Genomic DNA, 24617 nt, shown 5'->3' with positions numbered 1-24617 from the left:
ATAAAATGTCATGTTGCCTGGCTGGCTCAGTCAGTACAGCATTCTTGATCTCGGGGTTGTGAGTTCAAGCCCCACATTGGGTGTAGAGATTACTTAAAAATAAAATCTTAAAGGGGCATCTGAGTGGCTCAGTTGGATAAGTGTCTGACTTCAGCTCAGGTCATGATCTTGTAATCTGTGGGTTTGAGCCCTGTGTCCAGCTCTGTGCTGACAGCTCAGAGCCTGGATCCTGCTTCAGATTTTGTGTCTCCCTCTCTCTGTCTTTCTGCCCCTCTCCCACTCATACTCTGTCTCTATCTCTCTCAAAAATAAATAAATATTAAAAAATGAAAAAAATCTTAAAAATAATAAAAATAAAACATCAAAAAGAAATAGTCACATATAGTAGCTAATGCTGCTAATATATATTTAATTATCTACTTTTTCTCAGGCAACAGGATAAATACTATGGTTGACAATGATCAATTCTCAGATATCACCTCTGTAAAGCCATAAGTCACATTCCAAGCAATTTTATGCTTTTGTTTTTTGTTTTTTTTTTTAATTTTTTTAAATGTTTTATTTATTTCTAGGAGAGAGAGAGAGAGACAGCATGAGCAGGGGAGGGTCAGAGAGAAAGGGAGTCACAGAGTCTGAAACAGGCTCCAGGCTCTGAGCTGGCAGTAAGCACAGAGCCCGACGCGGGGCTCGAACCCACGAACCGTGAGATCATGACCTAAGCGAAAGTCGGACGCTTAACCGACTAAGCCACCCAGGCGCCCCTATGCTATTGTTTTTTTAAAAATGTTTATTTATTTATTCTGAGAGAGGGAGAGAGATAATGAGTGAGCACAAGCAGGGGAGGGGCGGAGAGAATCCCAAGCAGGCTCTATACCGTCAGCACAGAGCCCAACATGGGTCTCGATCCCACAACCCTAGGGTCATGATCTGAGCTGAATTCAAGACACTTAACCAACTGAGTCACCCAGGTGTCCCCGCAAGCAATTTTGAATCATCTAGATTGTTAACCAACAAAGAAAAAATGGAAAGGAAAAGTAATATGTGGCTAAGGTGATTAACTGCCTTACAGTCATTACCAATCCTCACCATGTTTTTGGAGAATCTCCTGTAGGTCTGGCTTGGGTGCAGTATCCATCGTGCTTTCCCCATCAGCACTTCCTTCAGTATCCTCTTCTGTAGCTGAAGAGCCTACTGAGAGAACATGAAGTTTGGTTTCCAAATCTTGAGCATCTGGCTTCAAAAAGGCAGCTGGACCATCAATGCCTATGGTCCAAAAGAAAGGAAAAAAGAGGAAAATATTATCCATTATTTAGCTGGGTGGTTTGGGTACATGTGATCAGAATTAAGAACCACCAAATCGTTTTACTTCTTCTTCTTTAACATCCACACAGACATTTGTTAATAAAGTAGCTCAGGACTGGTGTTCATTTTATTAACAGTGTGACTGTCACTAAATAAAATGTACTTGAGTGTATGCTTTAGAAACTAAAGAACGAGACCATGAAAACAAAGTAGGTCTTCCAAAGTTCAGATCCTGTCCAAGTTAATAGCTCACCATCTCATGTGGTTCATTGAGTCCTATCTATTGGAAGAATGGATGCTCTCTACTACTCCTGGCTTCACGGTTAACTCTGTCATGATGCAACAATCAAGACAGTTAGTTCCTCAAATACGCCATTCTGGACTAATTCACTTGGCAATGAAAACAACAGTTCTAGGATGGACACGAACTTCAAGGTATCTTCCGCTGATTAAACCATGGCTTTTATTTTAACTCAAAGACCCAGAAAATAATTATAAAGATTTATGAAGGTACCTAGTAACAAGACTAATAATTGTGCCTCTGGTCCATCTGACACTCCTCCTGCCTCCTCCTAGGTTTATGAAAACTGTACCCTAGTGGGAAGAGATGCTGCCTAAACACACACCATGTAGGATGACATCATTCTGTGGGGTATGAGGCTCCACCAAAGGAGTTTGCTCTTCGCTACCTCTTGGCTTTGAGCGACGTAGCCTTGCTTCTGGATTTGGCTGTACCATGAGTGGTTCAAGGCGCTTTTTTCTCTGCTTCTTCTCCAGCAGTGCTCTCTAGGAAAAAATTGATATTATAGCCAAAAGTGTTATGATGAGACCTAGCTGCTTTGAACATTTACTGTTTTTCACTAATCCACACAAACCTCTTGTGAATTAATTTATCCTGATTAAGACATGGCAATATTAAAGCACAGAGAGGGACAAGGGCTCACTCATTTTGTTTACTATATATTTACCGAACACCTTTGAAGATCCATTTAAAATGATACAAATACATTTCTAGCCAAGCTGAAGCCGTGATCTAAGTCTATTTAAAATATTTATAGTAATTATCATACTACTAAAGCATGACCACAAATTTAAAATACATAAACCTGCGTAGGGAAAAGATAAACACGGTAATGGTGATTTCTTTGGGTGGTAAAATATGGAAATTTTTTTCCTTTTTCTAGTTTTTGTATTTTCTAACTTTTATAACTGAAAAAAAAAACTTTGTATCCTCTAAACTTCAAAGTATTTTCATATTTTAATCAGCTATGGAGCAGTGACTTTTCCTTTCTTGCTCATTTTTACACAATCAGAAATTAAACAAATCAGGGCCGAAAATAAAGAGGGAAAAAAACCTTGCAGTTGGGACATTCTAAATAGAAAGCAATCAACTCTGGATAAAAGTGATAGAGAATATGGTAGCAAGGAAACATGAGGGACTCTGAGAAAAAAGCCCAATATGAAGAAAAGGAAGGTACGAGCATATATATTATTTTTAAGCTTTGACAAATAAGAGTTTATAATACCTGGAAATTATTATGGATCTGGGATATCTCAGAATAGGAAAGTGCCAAGCCCCAAGCTAAAAAAGCTAAAATCTTTGATTTTAAAGCAAAGATATTATAACCTTTTTTATTGTTTCTTAGGCAAAAAGCTATCTATTTACTTTTTTTCACTGATACTGCTTTTAAAAAGTGCCACGAGAAGAAGAGTTACTCCATGGGGTGAGACAATAAGTAGAAAAGGATGTATGTTTTTCCATGACTGGGCTCATGAAAGCACATGGGTAAATTCAGAGGACACAGAAGAAACAGAACTACGCTTTACCCAACCCCGCGAGTAAGAAAAGAGACTAGGGGGTGAAGATAATGTGGCTGAAATGGACTATTCCATCAAGAATGAATAAAGGTTAGAGGAAGCTGGGAAGAAATAACTGAAATTTCTCAGATTATTTTGAGACTCATGAATTGATATGAATAGATGGACCTTAATGTAAAATGAACACTAAACACAAAAGAGGTTCTAATGAGCTTTTCCTCACTGCACTTGCTGATATGGTTCTTCTAGCAACTGAGAAGTCTTACGTAATGGCTAAGAAGCAAGATGGCTGAAGAGACGAGACGTGAAACATACAGACGTGAGAAAGTGCTGCCATCTATGTGGCCACAGTTATCTAGTCTCATATAGTCTCATTTCTGGCAACAATGGATGAAGCAAAGATACAAGCCATAGCCAATCCATTCTGTTAACATATGTAAAGAAAAAGTGTTCTAAAGGAAAGGGGTATTCTGCTGGTGGTCCAGAAAAGGGCAGCCAAAGACCAAGAATTTGACCGAGTTTATCCACTCTGTCCCAAAACAGAGAAATGTTGAATCTGGTAGACAAGAGTATTCAATTTCCTGGGAGAGCTTAGTCTGTTTGTGGACAGGAGACCATAGAAGGGCTTCTTCGTGGCCTTGGGGAAATGTCCCTCGAGACTACTAATTTCATTTCCTCAGAGGCCCTGCTTACCAACCAGCATTCTGATTTTCAATTAACTTCTTAGGTATCATGTTCCCAGAGCAGGAAGGCATGAGCAGCACAGATGAATGTATACTGGAAGAGCTGCAGTTCTCATTGTAGATTAAAAAACTGGCGTCTGGTTTCATACCTGACTGTTGTGAGTTTGACCAATGTGAGTTTGTGCCAAAGGACCTCGTTACATTTAGGTCCATGGACAAAACCAGTGGGGAGACCAGTGGTCCTCCCAGTGTGCGTGGTGAAGCCTTGCTCTGTCAATGTCAACACCAGTCATGCTTATTTAGATCAACAACTTGAGGGGAAATCAACAACTGCAGATTTGAACTATGAACCTCAGGGCCACAGTTACTATATTACAGCACTGAATATAACCTACTATTGCCCAAGTCTGTAAACAAGAAAAAAAATCACAAAATACCTACAGGCAGGCAAACTGCCATTTTGGTGAAAAGCATCTCCTGATTTAGCATTCTAATCATCCTCACATAGTTTGGAGGAGGGAGAAGGTGAGTGTTAACTGAGCTTCAATGCAACAATGTCAACTCACATTTCATTCTGTTTTACCTTCCCTAAAAAGCTGTAAATGAGGCTGCATAAACAAAGGATTCCTTAAAATATTAGAGGAAGGATGGATAGTCAGGAAGAGAGCCACAGGTGACTATTTGATGCCCTCAATGCAATTAAAATATGTTGCTTTCAAGACCTTCAGTGTCACAGGGCAAAACCTTTAAATTTCCCAATTTCCTTGGAAACTGAACAGTATCTTTTCCAGAATGTGGTGGCATGTCCTATTATCACTACCAGGGAGCAAAATGTTGAATGGAAATTCCAAAATAAATAAGGAAATAAAGGAGATTAGATGGGGGGGATTCCATTAAATGGCATCATTCAAGAAAATAATAAAGCTCAGGCAAGCCTCAAATTGATGAGAGTCTGACTTGACTGATTCTCAATTTTCCACAAAGACTCCCTAGAAGTGATGGGCTGGTTCAATATGACACTTTTGGAACAGATTCACTGACCAAGACGGACAACCAGCAAGTTCAGAATGGTTGCCTGCGCTCTAACAGTTTGGCTAAAAACTAATCTTCCTGGCACACAAAGTGAGATCATAAGATGAGACTAAAGTTTTTAAATCATACTTCTTTTTTTTTTAGAGAGAGAGACAGAGAGAATGAGTAGGACAGAGGGAGAGAATCTTAGGCAGGCACCACACTCAACACAGAGCCCGACACAGAGCTAAATCCCACGACCCTGGGATCATAACCTGAGCCAAAATCAAGAGTCAGATGCTCAACCAACTGAGCCACCCAGGCACCCCTAAATTATGCTTCTTAAAATATCAATTCAGGGGCACCTGGGTGGCTCAGTCGGTTGAGCGTCCAACTTCGGCTCAGGTCATGATCTCACGGTTTGTCGGTTTGAGCCCCGCATCAGGCTCTGTGCTGACAGCTAGCTCAGAGCCTGGAGCCTGTTTCAGATTCTGTGTCTCCCTCTCTCTCTGACCCTCCCCTGTTCATGCTGTCTCTCTCAGAAATAAATAGAAACATTAAAAATTAAAAAAATATATATCAATTCAGTGCACCAATGATCACCTCTTTTTAGGAACAAACAGATGAGCAACCTGACCAAAAAGGACTATGTTGTAATTCAATCTATTGTCCACCAGATGGCATAGATGCTCTCCACCTAATGTGCATCCAGGGCAGAGTAACATCCCTAAAAGAGTCTAAAAATCTTTACAATCTATATAGCCAGCTAAGGAGTTCACATACCCTGAAAAAAAAAAAAAAAAATGAGTACCCTAGAGAAACTAGTAACAATAAAAACAAAATATACTCAACGAGAAAGAATGCCTTTTCAATAATGGTGCTGGGACAACTGGATATCCATATGTAGAAGAATGAAGTTGGAATCTCATCTTATACCATATAGAAAAATTAACTCAAAGCAAATCATAGGAGCAAGTCTTGGTAATCTTGGGTAAAAGCAATGGTTTCTTAGATATGACACCAAAAGTCTAAGAGAGAGGAGAAAAAATAAATTAAAACTCTATGCTGAAAACAATACTATTAAGAAAGTAAAAAAGAGGGGCACTTGGGTGGCTCAATCGACTAAGCATCTGGCTTCAGCTCAGGTCATGATCTTACAGTTCGTGGGTTCGAGCCCCACGTTGGGCTCTGTGCTGACAGCTCAGAGCCTGAAGCCTGCTTCTGATTCTGTGTCTCCCTCTCTCTCTGACCTTCCCCTGCTCACGCTACCTTTCTCTCTCTCTCTCTCTCTCAGAAATAAATAAAACTTTAAAAAAATTTTTTAAAAAGAAAGTATAAAAGACAACCCACAGAATTGGAGAAAATATTCACAAATGATACTTCTGATAAGGAACTTGGATCTAGACTGTGTAAAGAACTCTTATAATCTAACAACAAAAAGACAATAACCCAATTTAAAAATGGGTTTTCTCCACTTCTCCATAGAGGACATACAAAGAGCCACTAAGTCCATGTTAATGCTCAACATCGTTAGTCAGTAGGGAATTGCAACTCAAGACTACAATGAGATACCACTTCATACTCACTAAAATGGCTGTAATCAAAGACAGACAATAGTAAGTGCTGACAAGGATGTGGAGATGCCAGAGCCCCCAGACATTGCTGTATAAAATGTATAAAATGCCAGAGCCCCCAGACTGTATAAAATGGTTCAGTGACTTTTGAAGAGTTGTCTGGCAGTTCCTTAACATGTCAAACACAGAGTTACCATGTGACCCAGGAATTCCACTCCTACTACCCGAAGTATAGTAGGTACACCTTCGGATACCTATACTTAGATACACTAGACAAGAGAGATGAAAGCATGTCTGTACAGAAACCTATACACAAATGTTCAGAGCAGCATCATTTGTAATAGCCAAAGAGCAAAAATAACGCAAATGTCCATCAACTGATGAATAGATAAACAAAATATGGAGTATCCACAACTAGGAATGTTATTCAACAATAAAAAAGACTGAAGCAGTGATATATGTAACAACAGGATGAATATTTTCCTAAGTCAAAGAGGCCAGGGGTGCCTGGGTGGCTCAGTCAGTTAAGCGTCCAACTTCAGCTCAGGTCATGATCTCACAGTTCGTGGGTTCGAGCCCTGCATCAGGCTCTGTGCTGACAGCTCAGAGCCTGGAGCCTGTTTCGGATTCTGTGTCTCCCTCTCTCTCTGCCCCTCCCCTGTTCATGCTCTATCTCTCTCTGTCTCAAAAATAAATAAACTATAAAAAAAAAAATTAAAAGAGGCCAGACACAAATGACTACATATTATAGGATTCCATTTTATAGGAGGTCTAAAAATCATTGGTACACTTTCTTCTCAAAGTTATTTTGAGAGAGAGTGTGTGTGTAAGTGGGGGAAAGGGCAGAGACAGCAGGAAAGAAAGAGAACCCAAGCAGCTCCATACCACCAGCACAGAGCCCAACGTGGGGCTTGAACCCACGAACCATGAGATCATGACCTGAGCCAAGATCAAGAGCCAGATAATCAACTGACTGAGCCGCCCAGGGAGCCCTCATGTGTACACTTTAACTTGGTGTATATTTACAGTGTGTGAATTAGAGCTCAATAAAGCTGTTCAAAAGCCTATATAGGACAAAAATAGCCATGTCTAAATTATTTGTAAATCTAGGATCTTTAAACATTAAATCCTAAGATCATACTAACAGGGGAAAAGACAGATATGAAAGAAAATAACCTGCTCGGTACTACTGAAACATGGATGGTGAAAGAATCAGTTAAGAGAAGGAAAGTGGTCAGTGTGGAAATAAAGTGGGACAAAACTTAGAGCTATCTTGTGTCTCTAGCACTCTGCAAGGCAGGGAGTGGCCTGGCCAGAGACTCACTACCTCCTTCCATTGGCAAGTGTATTGCTTGAGTAGAGGTGAATTAATTATACTGTCACACAATGATATTTACCATAAATATCATTTTACAAACCCACTTGCTCTGATTTCAAACTTACCAGGAAATTTCCCAATTGCAAACGTCCTACAGATAGGAATGTGATGACCAGCTGAGTCTGTTATATATAGTTCACTAGAAATTAATGAATTAACCCCCTGATTTAGAGTCCTCACTTATGAACTGGTTAGTATGAACAATCCTCATGAGACTTGGGAACTTTGGCTGCTCCTAGCAAACTATCTCTCTCATCCTACAAAATTCATCACCAATGACTCAACCATGGGAATATTCCCAAAGCAGGACTCCTAAGATGTTAATCTACTGTATACATCAGGCAGGGGTAAGGTTCCCCTAGGCTCTCCCATGTCCACTGATAATCACTGCCAGAGTAAGCCACTGTCGTGGATGGGAGTGCACAATATGCCTCGGGTAGGTTGGCAGGCCCTGGACTGTGAGTCTTCCATCAAGATCCTACCAGCCTACGAGGCCCAGACCGAGCAGCAGTCTAGCCTTCCTCAATGTACATACATCTCAGCTCTAACTTCCATAGTCTAAGATCCTATCTAATATTCTGTTATCCAGTCTGACCTCACTCTACAGATGAAATAGGAGGGACCAGAGTTTAAGAATCTTACCTAAAATCAGAGGTGCCTGGGTGGCTCAGTCGGTTAAGCATCTGACTTCAGCTCAGGTCCTGATCTCACTCACAGTTCGTAAGTTCGAGAGTTTGAGCCCTGGGTCAGGCGCTGTGCTGATGGCTCAGAGCCTGGTGCCTGTTTCAGATTCTGTGTCTCCCCCTCTCTGCCCCTCCCCTGCTCATGCTCTGTCTCTCTCTGTCTCTCTCTCAAAAATAAACATTAAAAAAAATCTTCCCTAAAATTATATAGCTAATTAATGGCAGACTAAAAACTAGAACCAAAGGCTTCTGATGCCCCGCCCTATGTCTTATTCATTCTGTAGAGCTGCCTTTGTTACAGGCCATTTGAACACTCAGCTTTCATTTGTGGAAATTCCCTTGCCCCCTGTTGAGCAACCTCCTTCTTATGCCTGAGGCAGTGTTTCAGGCCCCTTACTTATTCCCACACACTATTTAACACCAACGATTATACATCAGGCCCGGAAATTTTTTGAAATTTAATACAAAATTTTATGTCTTGATATTCACTGACTACCTCTAGAAAGATACATTAAAAGTCAGTGACAGCCTCCGGTAAAGAACGAAGCCAAATAGAGGAGAGACTGTTCACGAAATATCTTTTCTTTATTATTGGAATCCATACCATATGCTTTTATTGCCTATATAAAAATTTAATTTTATAAAAAAAGTGTCATAAAAAGGCTTTACAAAATCCCAACATCTATTTATCACATACATATCACGTGTAGCATTCTCACTGAAAAGAATAAAAACTACACAAATATTTGGGCCCCCTTTTAAAATAAAAGAAAATATGTCTCTAAATTCAAAAACTTATGTCTACTATGTTATTTCATAGATGACTATAGATTTTAGATGTTAGCACAGTATGTATCAGTTAGCCTTATAAAAATAAATCAAAGATCTACAATTTTGTGGGCACATCTCTGTAAATACAGTTTGCTATGCAATGGACTACAGAAAATAAAGGGCCTATTCTCAAGTATTTCGATCTCTTTTGTGTGTGGTAGGGAGGGTAAGTATAAGTAGAAATATATATATAATTAGAATTTTCCCCATGATCCCAGTTAGATTAGTTTCCTTCCTAGTTTTATGTTATGTTTTCCTGGTATTCGAAAGGATTGTTTATTTCATACCCTTCACCAGACAACTTTACAGATGTGTGCAGAACACTAGGGGGGGTCTCTGCTTAGAGGCAGCCCACCTCATGGAGGAAAATAATGAGACAACCATCTATAATTGCTAAGAAGTTTTTTGCCATTTTCCTGCTCCACTGTGCAAAACTAGATGTGCTTAAAATGTCCATGGGTCTCTTTAAAGGAAGCAGGGTGGAGGGAGGGTACAGCTGGTATATTAACCTCAGCAGTGGTTCCCACAGAAACCTACCGATAAAGAACACTACAGCCAGGCTCCCCCAGGACAGGTCACTCATGTCAGGGTCCCCAGCCTTCTGAGCCCGTATCCCCTGGGGATCCCTAAGCCCCGAAGTGGATTTTACTGACACACGCCAAGATACAGGTACCCTTGGGGTTCACGTGGCCCTCCCCACGTGGAAGGTGGGTTCTGAACACCAGGCTGCACAAGCATTTTCACGGTGGTCTGGGGACAGGCAAGCTCTGTGTGTGTTCATCTGGGTGCAGGGAGAACCCAAGGCAGGTGGGGCCCAGAGCACAGTGTCCAGTGGTACTTGTCCCCGCTGACCAGCCCTCCAGGGCCCTCACCAGGGGTGGAGAAGCTGTGGTTGTCATGTGCCCAGCTAGGTGGCTCCAGACAGGCCTCTGTTACTATTTAGACCCTGAAGCCGATGGAGCTAGACGACTGGGGCCACAGCTGCGCGGCCCTGTCCTAGTACCCAGGCTGCTCCCCTCTGTGCATTTCATGATGCAGCATGTGACAAGGGCTAGGGCCTGTGCAAGATGATGGCACAGCTGATGATGGAGGCCACCACGGCCACCTAGAAGCCAGACGTCTCCTATGGGGGCACAGGCTTGCACACAGGGAATCCCTGACAACCACTGGGCAACGTTCCCCTTCCAGCTGCACGTGAGGAGGCCGGACCCCATCATTTGGTGACTTGACTGTCATTGCAACACAATGACAGTCTCCACCATCGCCATGAAAGACTTAGAAGGTGCCATTCAGGGGCGGCCACACATGAGCACAAGCGCCAGTGCTGTTCCTGGGGCCAGTGTGGTGTTCCAACCCACAGGGGCCGCATCGTACAGTGAGGGGGCCTGCACATCCCCACGTTTTTAACAAAAAGACCTTTTCCCCAGTTTTTAACAAGTCCACCTTTAAAGCAATTTATTACACTAGAAATCCCATTGTTAATTCAACATTAAATAAGACAAAACTTTAGAGGTATGTATAACCACCTAGAGTCCAGACACTCTGTTAATGACCCTACAAAGGAAGACTAGAGCTATAGAATGTCCTGAATTAGAAAACATGCACAAATGAAAGCAAGATATGTTGGAGAAACGTTCTAAGCTGACTAACAATGATGATCATAGCATATAACGACACACAAGTGTTCATTTATTCCTTCCTTCCTTCAAATATTTAATGAAGGATTATTATGTGCCCAGTCCTATGCTAGGAACTTCTGATCTAATGGTCATCATAAACAGACTTGGCTCCGGTTCTCATGGAGCTCAGTCTAGTGGAGGAAACAAATAGAAATCAAACCACTGAAGAAAAGAATGAATGTGTAACTGAACATCGGGACCAGTGCTGTGAAGAAAACTGTGCAATGAGGGTTTTATGCAGGCACTGCAGCAGGCTCAGATCTGCATTTGAGAAAGAGAAAACCACTGTAGTTCAATGAAATTGAATGAAACTGTAGTTCATTGAAATTACAATGTAGAGAGATATTTAAAGGCAGCAGGACCAAAATACTATACAGAAATACAATGTTAACATTCTTCTAATTCTTAGGAAAGGTGCCAAGGAATTTCCAGTGATTATAAATCCAAGGCCAGTTTTATGGCTGTGCTCTCAAGGCCCTTGGGTCTTGCCAGAGCCCAGGGCCTTGGTTCAGCAAATACTAACTCCAGACACTGCTTAGTTACAACATCAGAGCCTCTCCCTGTTCTGTCTTCTTCCCATGACTCTACCAAAACTTCAGAGTCCAAGACCATCAGCATCGTGGTCAGTATAGCTGTCCACTTATTTCAAAACAGCAGGGAGCCTCCTGACTTGCTCACCTGATTATCTAGTTTCAGCTGGCGAAGCTTCATGGTCTCATCTTCAAAGGCACTATTTAAAAAGGAAAACAAAAGCATGTAAAGAGAAAATTCTGTTAAAATCATGTCAATTTCATATTCTCCATACTCCCCTGGGCTAATTGGAACCAAATGATTCTTCTTTAGAGAAAGCATCACTTTCTAGATGTCACCTGACACTGGCTACGGAAGGACTTGCCACACTTATTCCATGGAGGACCTCGGGAGACTGAAGTCCCCAATACTGGTAAAAAAAAAAAAAAAAAAAAAAGATGTAGAACACAGACTCCCATGTATGCAGGAATTAAAAAAAAATTTTTTTTGGTTTTACTTATTTTTGAGACAGAGACAGAGCACAAGTGGGGCAGGGGCAGAGAAAGGGGGAGAAACAGAATCTGAAGCAGGTTCCAGGCTCCGAGCTGTCAGCACAGAACCTGATAAGAGGCTCAAACCCGTAAACCGTGAGTTCGTGACCTGAGCTGAAGTCGGACGCTTAACTGACTGAGCCACCCAGGCGCCCCATGGAATTTTTTTTTTTTTAATATTTTTATTTATTTCTAGGAGAGAGAGAGAGACAGCGTGAGCAGGGGAGGGTCAGAGAGAGAGGGAGTCACAGACTCCGAAACAGGCTCCAGGCTCTGAGCTGGCAGTCAGCACAGAGCCCGACGCGGGGCCGGAACCCACGAACCGAGAGATCATGACCTAAGCGAAAGTCGGACGCCCAACCGACTAAGCCACCCAGGCGCCCCTTTTTTTTTAAACCATATGTTGGGTACTAACTATAGCCCAGACACAGTGCTAAGTATCTAATATGCATTGTTCCTCAGACAATCCTACAAATTAGGCACTATTATTCTTCACACTTTGAAGATGGAGAAACAGATTTAGAGGCCTACGCATAAGGTTAAACAGCCAAAACAAACCCTAATCCAGGTCTCTTTCCAGAGTCTAAATCCCACCTAAAAATCCAATATATTTTTCTTCTTTTCTGAAGCTAGTTCTAAGAAACAGAACTGGACTAAAATGGGGCTTGGGGCAGGCTGCCCCCAACTATGTAAAAGTAGCACACTGATAATTCTGAATTAAAGTTCACTTGAGAAACAGCCAATGCAAGCACATTCTGACCATCCTCTCTGTCCCCATGAAAGCAGGAAGTCAATTTCCCATGTATAAGGCATGCTTCCTGTACCAGGAGGTAAAAAAACATTTATCGCCAGAAATAGAGAATTCAAGGCCTAGAAGTCAATGTACACAAACTCTGCTTAAGTTCTTCACTAATTACTAGCCAAGGCTAAGGTTCTTTGTCTTGTCATTTCCTCACAAATTTATTGTTTCTTTCTCTAAAAGGTATATAAACCACCTGCTTTGGTCACTTCTTAGGTTCCATATCTATGAGACCTCCATATGTACAAAAATTTTTTTCCTATTAATCTATTTTGTGTCAATTTAGTTGACCAGCCAAAAGAACCAAGATGGGTAGGGGGAAATTTTCCTCACCCTGACAATTGTGTATAGCATCTGACTATACCCCACTGATATCCTTAAGATCTAGGCAGTCGGGCACCTGGGTGGCTCAGTCAGTTGAGTTCCAACTTTGGCTCAGCTCATGATCTCATGGTTCATAAGTTTGAGCCCCACAGAGCCCCACATCGAGCGTGCATCGGGCTCCATTGGGCTCACTGCTGTGAGTGCAGAGCCCCCTTCGGATCTTCTGTCTTCCCCGATCCCCCACCCCTCCCCAGCTTGCTTTAAAATAAACATTTTAAAAGATTTAGGCAAGTCATTTAACTTACTTTGCAAGTTTCCCATTAATAAAACATGATGCCAGTCATGGAAGGAGACTATAAGCATGGCTGAACAGATAAAACTTAACAGCACTAGGAGACAGATTTGTTTGATAGAAGAAAACAACAACAAAAAATGGAATCAAATGACTGTCTTCAACTGATAAACCAAATGCCTTTGAACTTAAAAAAAAAACAAAAAAAAAACCTTTCTCTGAAGCCTTTTCTATTTTTGAGAATTTTCTAATTTAAGATTTTATTTTGTGACTCAGAATTCTTGGAAACAGTAGAGTATGAAACAAGGCAGAAATGGTTCTCAACTATTACTATTTATAATAATAGTAATTATTATTTGATTATAAATTCTTCTGGAGCTTACTATCAGAATCTATTTGAGAAGATAGATTCCATGACTACCAAGGGAAGCAGGGCCTATCCTGCATTTGAGGTAAAAATACCAAAACATCTATTTATAGCTTAATGGTTTGCCACTACCTTCACACATTTTAGAAGGTTTTATGCATTTTAATAATGCATAGCAACTTGGAATATGTGTACTATCTCCAAGACTCCTGTCTACTAATCTATAAGCAGGGATTTTTTAATGTTTATTTTTGAGAGAGAGAGAGAGAGAAAGAGAGGAGAGCGCATGCGTGAGCAGGGAAGGGGCAGAGACAGAGGGAGACAGAGAATCCCAAGCAGGCTCTCCGCTTATGCAGGGCTTGAACCCAATGGTGAGATCATGACCTGAGCAAAAGCCATACGCTTAATCGACTGAGCCACCCAAGCTTACAGCCCAAACCTGTAAGCGTATTTCATAAACCCTTAGATATAGATGACATTCTGGTTCTCTGACAGAGAGAACTTTAATTTTCTATTAATTAATTTCCTATTAAATTTCCTTCTAAACTATATCCTTAAAAAATTGCTGGGTATTTAAAATAAATCATCTCCTTTATCCCAGTTCAAAAGAAGGACACACAAACAAATAAAAATGTCAGATATGATATACTCAGGCCTTGACTTTGTCAGTCCCTAACATTTCTCCTAGATATGTTCCTGTTTTCCTTCATGTTTTTAATATTCATTCACATATTTTTAAACCCTAGCTTTATGAACACAGTACTAGATTATTAGTATTTAGTGGATATTAGTATAAATTTGAAAAATCCTATATAAAATGACTAAGACAAACAATTATGAATATTAGGATATATAGGGAAAAATTATGAATATACAGGAACAGGTAACATGGTAAAAAAAAAATGCACTGTTATGTGCTGGTATTTTCAACAGCTATTGCTATGAATCCTGCTTCTCCTCTAACTCACTTTGCCTTCAACACTAAACTAGAATTGCAAAACCCGCCTGGCACGGAAAATAAATCATCCTATCCCACCCCCAACCCCACTTCTACACACACACACACACACACAGTGCTAAAACCTCAATCATGCTGAATTCTGACACACCTCTAAAGTCCTCAAAGACTTCTCTTAAGGAGTGTATCTTCAATGCCAATGTCAATGCCAATCTCAACACCATGTAATTCCTTTCATCAAGCCTGGGCAAGCTGAACAGGCTGTGTTTTGGCCTGAACAAAAGCAGCACTAAAAATATGCTATATAATTATAACATTTAGATACCTCCTATACATCAAGAGCTATGCTTTCTTTGAGCTCTAGTTTTAAGTTGTAATTTAGCAGAAATAACAGATATTTTATATACTTACATTAATCTGACCTAGAATTTCTGGTCTAAACTAGAATATGATCTTACTAAATTTTCATTTTTTTCCTTTAATACTCTCTCTTTCCTTTAAAACAAAATTGTTTACTGACTTCAAGCTGTATTACAAAGCTGTAATCATCAAGACAGTATGGTACTGGCTCAAGAACAGATGCGCAGATCAATGGAACAGAATAGAGAACCCAGAAATGGACCCACAAATGTAGGGCCAACTAATCTTTGACAAAGTAAGAAAGAATATTCAATGGAATACAGACAGTCTCTTTAGGAGGTGGTGCTGGGAGAACGGGACAGCGACATGCAGAAAAATGAACCTGGACCACTTTCTTACATCATACATAAAAATAAACTCAAAATGGATGAAAGACCTAAATGTAAGACAGGAAGCCATCAAAATCCTCGACGAGAAAGCAGGCAAAAGCCTCTTTGACTTTGGCCGCAGCAACTTCTTACTCAACACATTTCTGGAGGCAAGGGAGACAAAAGCAAAAATGAACTATTGGGACCTCATCAAAATAAAAAGCTTCTGCACAGCGAAGGAAACAATCAGCAAAACTAAAAGGCAACCAATGGAATGGGAGAAGATATTTGCAAATGACATATCAGATAAAGGGTTAGTATCCAAAATCTATAAAGAATTTATTAAACTCAACACCCAAAAAACAAATAATCCAGTGAAGAAATGGGCAAAAGACATGAATAGACACTTCCCCAAAGAAGACATCCAGATGGCCAACCAACACATGAAAAAATGCTCAACATCACTCCTCATCAGGGAAATACAAATCAAAACCACAGTGAGATACCACCTCACACCCGTCAGAATGGCTAACATTAACAACTCAGGCAACAACAGATGTTGGCCAAGATGCAGAGAAAGAGGATCTCTTTTGCACTGCTGGTGGGAATGCAAACTGGTGCAGCCACTCTGTAAAACTGTATAGAGATTCCTCAAAAAATTAAAACTAGAACTACCTTACAACTCAGCAATTGCACTACTAGGTATTTATCCAAGGGATACAGGTGGGCTGTTTCAAAGGGGCACGTGCACCCCAATGTTATAGCAGCACTATCAACAATAGCCAAAATATGGAAAGAGCTCAAATGTCCATTGATGGATGAGTGGATAAGGAAGATGTGGTGTATATATATGTATATATATACATACAATGGAGTATCGCTTGGTAATCAAAAAGAATGAAATCTTGCCATTTGCAACTATGTGAAGGAACTAGAGGGTATTATGCTAAGTGAAATTAGTCAGTCAGAGAAAGACAAATATCATGACTTCACTCATATGAAGACTTTAAGATACAAAACAGATGAACATAAGGGAAGGGAAGCAAAAATAACATGAAAACAGGGAGGGGGACAAAAACATAAGAGACTCTTAAATATGGAGAACAAACAGAAGGTTACTGGAGGGGTTGTGGGAGGGGGGATGGGATAAATGGGTAAGGGGCATTAAGGTCTACTCCTGTAATCATTGTTGCACTATACAGTAACTAACTTGGATGTAAATTTAAAAAATAAATTAAAAAAAAAAACCACAAAGTTGTTTAATGGCAAGCCTAACCAAGCCTGGTTCATAAATCAACACAAAACAGAAAAAATTCATATAGAGTAAAAGAAATGGAATTATGTACTATATGTTCTCCCATTCTTCTCATGGAAAATTTCCTATTTGCTTGATACAAACAGGGAAAACCCTAAACATATATCTTATAAAAACATAGATCCAACATTAGAGTGTGGCATAGACTAATACCCATAGAATGCCATTCTCTTGAACTACTCTCCATTATATATATGTACATTTCATATATGTGTGTGTGTGAGTGTGTATGCATGCTCACCATAAGTGTAGTCACCATATCTGTCACCTTGAACATTACTATAGTATTATTGACTATATTCCCTATGCCATACTTTTCATCCTCATAACTTATTTTATAACTGGAAACTTGTACTCCTTAATGTCCTTCACCTTTTACCCTATTATTTCTTTAATTGAAAGGACTTTTGAGATAATATATGTTACAAGATTGCTGGTGATAAACCCTTTTTGTATTATTTTTTTTCTTCCTAAGTGTTTTTCTTTATTGATTATAAAAATAATGCATACTCATAAATTTTGTAAAAATTTATAAAGAAAAAGAAAGTCTTTTCATAATCCTACCATCTTGAGATAATAATCCCTGTTAACAAGGAAACAAACATCTTTATAAATATTTCTATTAATTTTTATATATTTGAAATAAAACTTATGATTTTTATATCATTTTAACTCAAGTATATCATAAGCATCTTTTATGTTATTATATAGGTCTTCGAAATATATCAAATGGCTAATATACTAAAATATGGACATTCCATAAACTTTTTTATTGTGGTAAAAACATGTACCATAAAATCTAATATCTTAACCATTTTTAAGTGGACAGTTCCGCAGTGTTAAGTATATTTTACATTGCTGTTTGCATACAATTTTTTATAGCAGCATTATTCACAAGAGCCCAAAAGTAGAAACATCTCAAGGGTCCATCAACTAATGAATAGGTAAGCAAAATCTGATGTATCTATACAATGGGATTTATTCCACCATAAAGAGAAGTACTGAAACATGGGAGAGCCTTGAAAACATTACGCTACGTGAAAGGAGCCAATCAAAAAAAGATCACATATTATACAATACTGTTTTTATGAATGTTCAGAATAGGCAAATTTATAGAGGCAGAAAGTAGGTAAGTGATTGCTTAGGGCCTTGTGGGGATGAAAGCTGAGGGATGGTAGCTAAAGGGCATAGGATGAAAATGTCCTAAAATTCACTGTGGTGATAACTGCACATTTTTGTGACTATACCAATAACCACTGAAGTGTGTATACTTTAAATGGGTTTGTAATGCATGGTATATGAATTATATTCCAATAAGGCTGTTATTATTAAAAAATTCATGAGTCCATGTTAATCCTAAATAAATAGCACAACAAAGATCTTCTTTACATAATAATGTCAACTAATAAATATAGAATGAATAATGGAAGTAGAATGTCACCATTTTATAACCACCGTATTAATAATTGACTCTTCCAAGAAACATTGATGGATCCTATAACCACTGAATAAAGTAAGATATTCAACACAATCTTAAGTATCTCCCCACAGATTATATTAGTTACAAAGAGGGAAAGGTAACCTTACAATGAGGAAATCTAGCAGTTATCACCTTAACCAAATGAAGGGATTCAGCAACTATGACGGAACAGACTGACCTAAGGTATTTCCTGATGTGATGTACTGAGAAGAAAACATATAACGTGTGCAATATTCCTGCCAACAATGCTTGTCCTAAATCTATTCAAGAGAAACAAGCCAAATGGAGGGAAATTCTGCAAGACAACTCTCAGGATTCTTCAAAAATATCCTTATCAAGAGAGACCAAAAAAAAAAAAATTACTAGATTAAAGTGGAAGAGTTTTGGGGGGGCACCTCGGAGGCTCAGTCGGTTGAGCGTCCAACTTCAGCTCAGGTCGTGACCTCATGGTTCATGGGTTCAAGCCCCGCATCAGGCTCTGTGCTGACAGCTAGCTCAGAGCCTGGAGTCTGTTTCAGATTCTGGATCTCCCTCTCTCTCTGACCCTCCCTTGCTCACGCTGTCTCTCTCAGAAATAAATAAAATATTAAAAATTAAAAAAAATAAAGTGGAAGAGTTTTAAGAGATTTCTGGCAAGAAAATATAGCACATAATCTTTGAATTATGAATCATAACATACACACAGTAAAGACTATTATTGGCACACTAAGGGTAATTGACTATGAACTGTGCTTTAAACAAGAGTGTTAGTATATTAATGTGAAGTGTCCCACATGTGATAATAGTATTGTGGCCATGTAGATGTGGGAATAAGGTAGAAATAATAACAGAGCAGGGTAATATGGATGGGGGGAGCCACATTTCTCTGAGTATCCATGAATCCATAATGACATGAATAAATGAATGAATGAATGAAGAAGGTACAGCTCTTCCTTACAGAAAAAACAAACCCATCCAATTAAAAAAGATAAAAAGAATGATGGAAATAGAAAGTCACCAAAGGCAAACACAGTAATAACCATTGCAGAAAAGAATTATCAATGGACACTAAAATTACTAGGTGAAAGTATGATGGGAACTGGATACTTGCATAGTCTCAAAGTATCTGTCCACAGGATAATTACTGATTGCAAAGGGAAAAAGTAACTTTATAATGGAGAAACCTGGAAGACAGCACCTTAACTAAGTGACTAAGATTAACATCACCAGTAAGAAGACACAGAAACATCATGCTCCTCCTGATATGATGTACTGAGAACAGTGCAGCATCATTTTTTGTGGTGCTCTCGCATAAAATGCACAACTTTAATTTAATCATGAGGAAACAGTAGAGGAGCCCAAACTGAGAAACATGCTATAAAAGTAGCCAGTACTCTTTTAAAACTGTCAAGATCAGAAGAGATGAAGGAGATGGGAGGTACAGGCTTCCAATTATGGAATGAATACATCACAAAGATGAAAGGTATAGCAAGGGCATATAGTCAATGGTACTGAAATAGCCTTGTATGCCAGCAGATGGTAGGTACACTTGGGGTGAGCAGAGCATAAAGTATAGACTTGCTGAATCGCTATGTTGAACACCTGAAACTAATGTAACTTTGTGTGTCAACTATATTTTATTTTTTTAAAAAGTAAAGGCAAAAGAGCAGGTCAGTGGCTCAGTCAGTTGAGCCTTTGACTCTTGATTTCGGCTCAGGCCATGATCTTGCAGTTCATGGGATGAAGTCCCACCCCAGTGCTCCACTGTCAGTGCGAAGCCTGCTTGAGATTCTCTCTCCCTCTTTTGCTGCCCTTCCTCCTCTCTAAATAAATAAACATTAATTTAAAAAAAAGAAAGGCAAAGAAAGACTGAGACACTAAGCAAGTTGGTGAACACTAGAGAGATATGACAATTAAGTAGACTACAGGATCCTGGATTTGGATTCCAAACTATTAAGAAACATTAGTGGGAAAAGTGACAAAACTCCAAAAAGACTACTAATGGTACTGAATCCATATGAATGTCCTGGTTTTAATAACTTACTAAGTTTATGTAAGCTATTAACATTAGGAGAAGCTTGGCCAAGAATTCTATTCTCTTACATTCTTACAACTGTTTTGTAAGTCTAATTTAAAAGATTTTTTTAAGTGAGATACTAAAAAATAATGTTAATAAGCAATGACTCTAAATGAAGGGCAAAGGTTGTCAATTTACTTTTCTTGCTTGATTTCAGTATATTAAATTATTTTCAAAATAAGAAACTTGAGGGGAAAAAAACAAAAAGCAGACATTTTCTTAAATATGTGTCTCGGAGTACATGTAAAAATCCACCTGCCCTGGGCACGTGTGTGGCTCAGTCAGGTGAGCTCCACGTCTTGATTTCAACTCAGGTGGTGATCTCATCATGATTTGTGAGTTCGACCCCCACATCGAGTCCCGCATTGGACTCTGTGCTAACAGTGCAGGGTATGCTTCAGATTCTCCCTCTCCCTCTGTCTCTGCCCCTCCTCCCCCCTCAAAATAAATTTTTAAATATTAAAAAAAGATCCACATGCCCTTTAGTCTAGCGTCTTTGAAATTCAAGCACAGTATTTCTCAGGAATGGAGATGGTATGGAACAATAAAGAAATCTGCCCAAGGTCAAATATCTGAGACGCTTTAAGAAGCCCACTTTAGGGGCGCCTGGGTGGCTTAGTCGGTTAAGCTTCCGACTTTCGCTTAGGTCATGATCTCGCAGTTCGTGGGTTCGAGCCCCGCGTTGGGGTCTGTGCTGACTGCCAGCTCAGAGCCTGGAGCCTGCTTCAATCTGTGACTCCCTCTCTCTCTGACCCTCCCCTGCTCACGCTGTCTCTCTCTCTCTCCTAGAAATAAATAAAACATTAAAAAAATAAAAAAAAAAAAAGTAGCCCACTTTAAAATGTTGTTCACTGAATTGCTGGTCTAGAGCTATACCCATATTTCCAAATTGTTTGAAGCATTTAATAATGTATCAATGACCTACTAGATTCTATGCTTACACTTTTAACATTCCTGTCAAATTCTCCCAGTGTGTGTGTGTGTGTGTGTGTACATATATATATATATGTAAGAATAAATTTTTCTAACACAAAATCCATTGCTGCGATATAGTCGGAGTGCTTCCTGCAACCTCCTACATGGTGCCAGATAATAAGGATGCTGTAATCAGCACTTGGCTGCAATTTGGCCAGGGATGCAGGAGGCTAAAGAGGCTCCTTCTGTGGTGCTGGAAGGAGTAAACACCATCCCTGCCAGGAACACAGCAGGCTAAGACTTGCAAAAATGAAGGCTATGAGCAGGCCATGGCTCTTCTAATAGTAACCTGAGCGAGTACTTCCTTTACTGATTGTAATATTATTTCATAACATCACAAATGATACTTTTTAGTCTTAGGAATTCATTAAGAAACAAAGAAGGAAAGGATGCTACTTTACTAATAAATGCAATAAAAGCCAATGGGGAGTGATAGAAGGGACAACTTTGAAGGCAATTTATTCATTTTAGTTGGAGGAATTCATAATTGTAAATTGTTAGTAATTAGCTGCCTGTGTGAAGTTAAAATAAAACAGTTTATGAAAATGTGGTTCAACTCAATCAGAAATAAATGTACTATGTGTGATAACGAACTACTAGATCTTATTACAGGAAAGATAAAGGAAAAAAGGTTTACCTGAAGACAAATAACTACATACAGCAATGTAACTTTTTAATTCTTAAATCTAGTCCATTATTCATACTTAATCAAAGATTTGCCTCCCATTTCTGGGAGAAAAACTGTACATTTGATTATGCCTTATACTTAAATACACATACTGAAAATCAGTAAAATCAACAAATTAGACTTCATCACAAAGAAACTTTTAGTGAGAGTACATCAAACTGAAAGTTTCTGCACAGAAAGGAAACAATAAATGAAATCAACAGGAAATCTATTGAATGGGAGAAAATATTTGCAAATCATATATCTGATAAGGTATTAAAATCCAAAATATATAAAGAACTCGTACAAATTGATAGCAAAAAAACAAAACAAAACAAAAACAAAAAAAACCCTCGACTATCCGGTTTAAAATAGGCAGAGGATCTGAATAGACACTTTTCCAAAGACAGATAGATGGCCAACAGGTACATGAAAAGTGCTCAGTATCACTGACCATCAGGGAAATGCAAATCAAAACCACAATGAGATATCACCTCACACCTGTCAGAGTGGCTATTACCAAAAAGAAATAACTAGTGTCATTAAGAATGTGGAGAAAAGGGAACCTGTACGCTGTTAGTGAGAATGTAAACTGGTGCAGACTCTCTGGAAGACAGTATGGAGTTTCCTCAAGAAATTAAAAATACAGCCTCCACATGTTCCAGTAAGTCTATTTCTAGGCTGAAGAAAATGAAAACCCTAACTTGAAAAGATACCTGCACCCCCATGTTCACTGAAGCATTATTTACAATAGCCAAGACATGGAAGTAACGCTAAGTGTCCACCAACGGATGACTGAATGAAGATGTAATATGGAATACTATTCAGCCATAAAAAGAATGAAATCTTGCCACTTGCAACAACATAGATGAACCTTGAGGGCATTATGCTAAGTGAAGTACATCAGAGAAAGGACAAATATTGTATCATCTCACTTATCTGTGGAATCTAAAACCAAGCTTACACACTGGTGGTCACCAGAGGTGGGTGGGGGCTAGGCAAAATGGGTGAGGGGGGTCAAAAGGTTATCAAATAAACAAGTGATGGAGATGTAGGGTATAGTGAATAGTAACATATTGAATATTTGAAAGTTGCTAAGAGAGATCTTTAAAGCTTTCATCACAAGAAAAAACAAATTTTATAACTATTAATAGTTATGAACATTAACTAGATTCACTGCGGTGATTATTTCACAATATATACAAATAGTGAATCATTATGTTGCATACCTGAAACTAATATAATGTTATATGTCACTTATATCTCAATAATAAATATTTTCTCTTCATCTGTGGCTTTTATTCTGCAAAATAGATATTGTTATAAAAATTAAAGGGCAAGCCTCAGATGAGGAGAAAATATTTGCAAAATACATATCCAACAAAGGATTTATATTTAAAATCAAAGGTAGTCTTACCAGTTTACTAAGAAGACAATCCTATTAAATTGGACAAGAGGTTTCAACATTCATTTCCTAAAAGATCTACAAACGGTCAATAAGTATTTGGAAAGATGATTAGTCATTAGGAAAACGCGTATTAAAACCACAGTGAGATGGGGCATCTGCGTGGCTCAGTTGGTTAAGTCTCTGACTCTTGGTTTCAGCTTGGGTCATGTACTTGTGATCTCACGGTTCGTGAGTTGGAGCCCCACATCAGGCTTCATGCTGACACCACAGACCCTACTTGGTATTCTCTCCCTTTCTCTCTCTTTCTGCTCCCCCCCCCACACTCACTCTCGCTGTCTCTCTCTCAAAAATAAATAAACTTAAAAAAATGACTTATCAATACATAACCACTGGAAAAGCTAAAAATTAAAAGACAGGCCATACCAAGTGTTGTTGAGGATGTACCGCAACTTGAACTCACATTGCTGCTCAACCAGCAGCTGTATGCAAAATGTGCAACCACTTCTAGGTAATTTTTTTAAATGTCCAACGTGGGGCACCTGGGTGGCTCAGTCAGTTAAGCATCCAACTTCAGCTCAGGTCCTGATATGCCGATTCATGAGTTCGAGGCCCATATCAGGCTCTCTGCTATCAGCACAGAATCTGCTTCGGATCCTCTGTCCCCTCTCTTTCTCCCCTCCCCTGCTTGCACTTTCTCTTTCTCTCTCAAAAACAAATAAACATTAAAAATAAAAGTTAAATTATACCAACTATTTGATCCAACCACTCCACTCTGAAATTTACCTAAGAAATGAAAGCCTATGTTCACAAAAAAGATCTATATATGAATGTTCATAGCAGCTTTATTTGTAATAGCCAAAAAGTAAAAACAACCCAAATGTCTGTCATCAGATAGATACACAAATTTTATGTGAGATGCTGTTTGGCAATAAATAGAAAAAAAGCTATTAATACACAAACAAAATGGATGTGTATCAACATCATTCTGCTAAGTACAAAAAAGAGAATACACTATAAGATGACATTTACATAAAATTCTAAAAGATAGAAAACTAATCAATCATGACAAAAAGCAGTGGGTATCTGAGAGTGAGGAGGAGGACTGGATTATAATGGGGTAAAAGGAAACTCTTGGGGTTCATTATCTTGACTGTAGTGATGGTTTCACACGTATATTCATATGTCAAAACTCATCAACATGTACAGTTTAAATATGGGGTTTGACATA

At 39.0% G+C, this 24617-nt stretch overlaps 1 protein-coding gene across 3 annotated transcripts in view; it reads right to left on the bottom strand.

The window, feature by feature from the left end:
• The window catches only part of TULP3 (TUB like protein 3), a 65452-nt gene that overhangs the window by 17611 nt on the left and 23224 nt on the right, over positions 1-24617 (bottom strand). Inside the window, exons 2-4 of one of the 3 annotated variants that reach the window (XM_039236298.1) lie at positions 11638-11689; positions 1929-2088; positions 1087-1263 (exon numbers count right to left, since the gene is read on the bottom strand). In XM_039236298.1, the coding sequence (XP_039092229.1) occupies positions 1087-1263; positions 1929-2088; positions 11638-11689 (389 nt within the window). The remainder of the gene's footprint in view (positions 1-1086; positions 1264-1928; positions 2089-11637; positions 11690-24617) is intronic. The other 2 variants (XM_039236300.1, XM_039236299.1) reach the window with 2 other exon arrangements.

Source organism: Hyaena hyaena, unplaced genomic scaffold, assembly GCF_003009895.1.
Source record: "Hyaena hyaena isolate Hyena2069 unplaced genomic scaffold, ASM300989v1 scaffold_108, whole genome shotgun sequence".
NCBI lineage: Eukaryota > Metazoa > Chordata > Mammalia > Carnivora > Hyaenidae > Hyaena > Hyaena hyaena.
The sequence above is the reverse complement of the archived record's forward strand: the minus strand, read 5'-3'. Positions and strand labels throughout refer to the sequence as shown.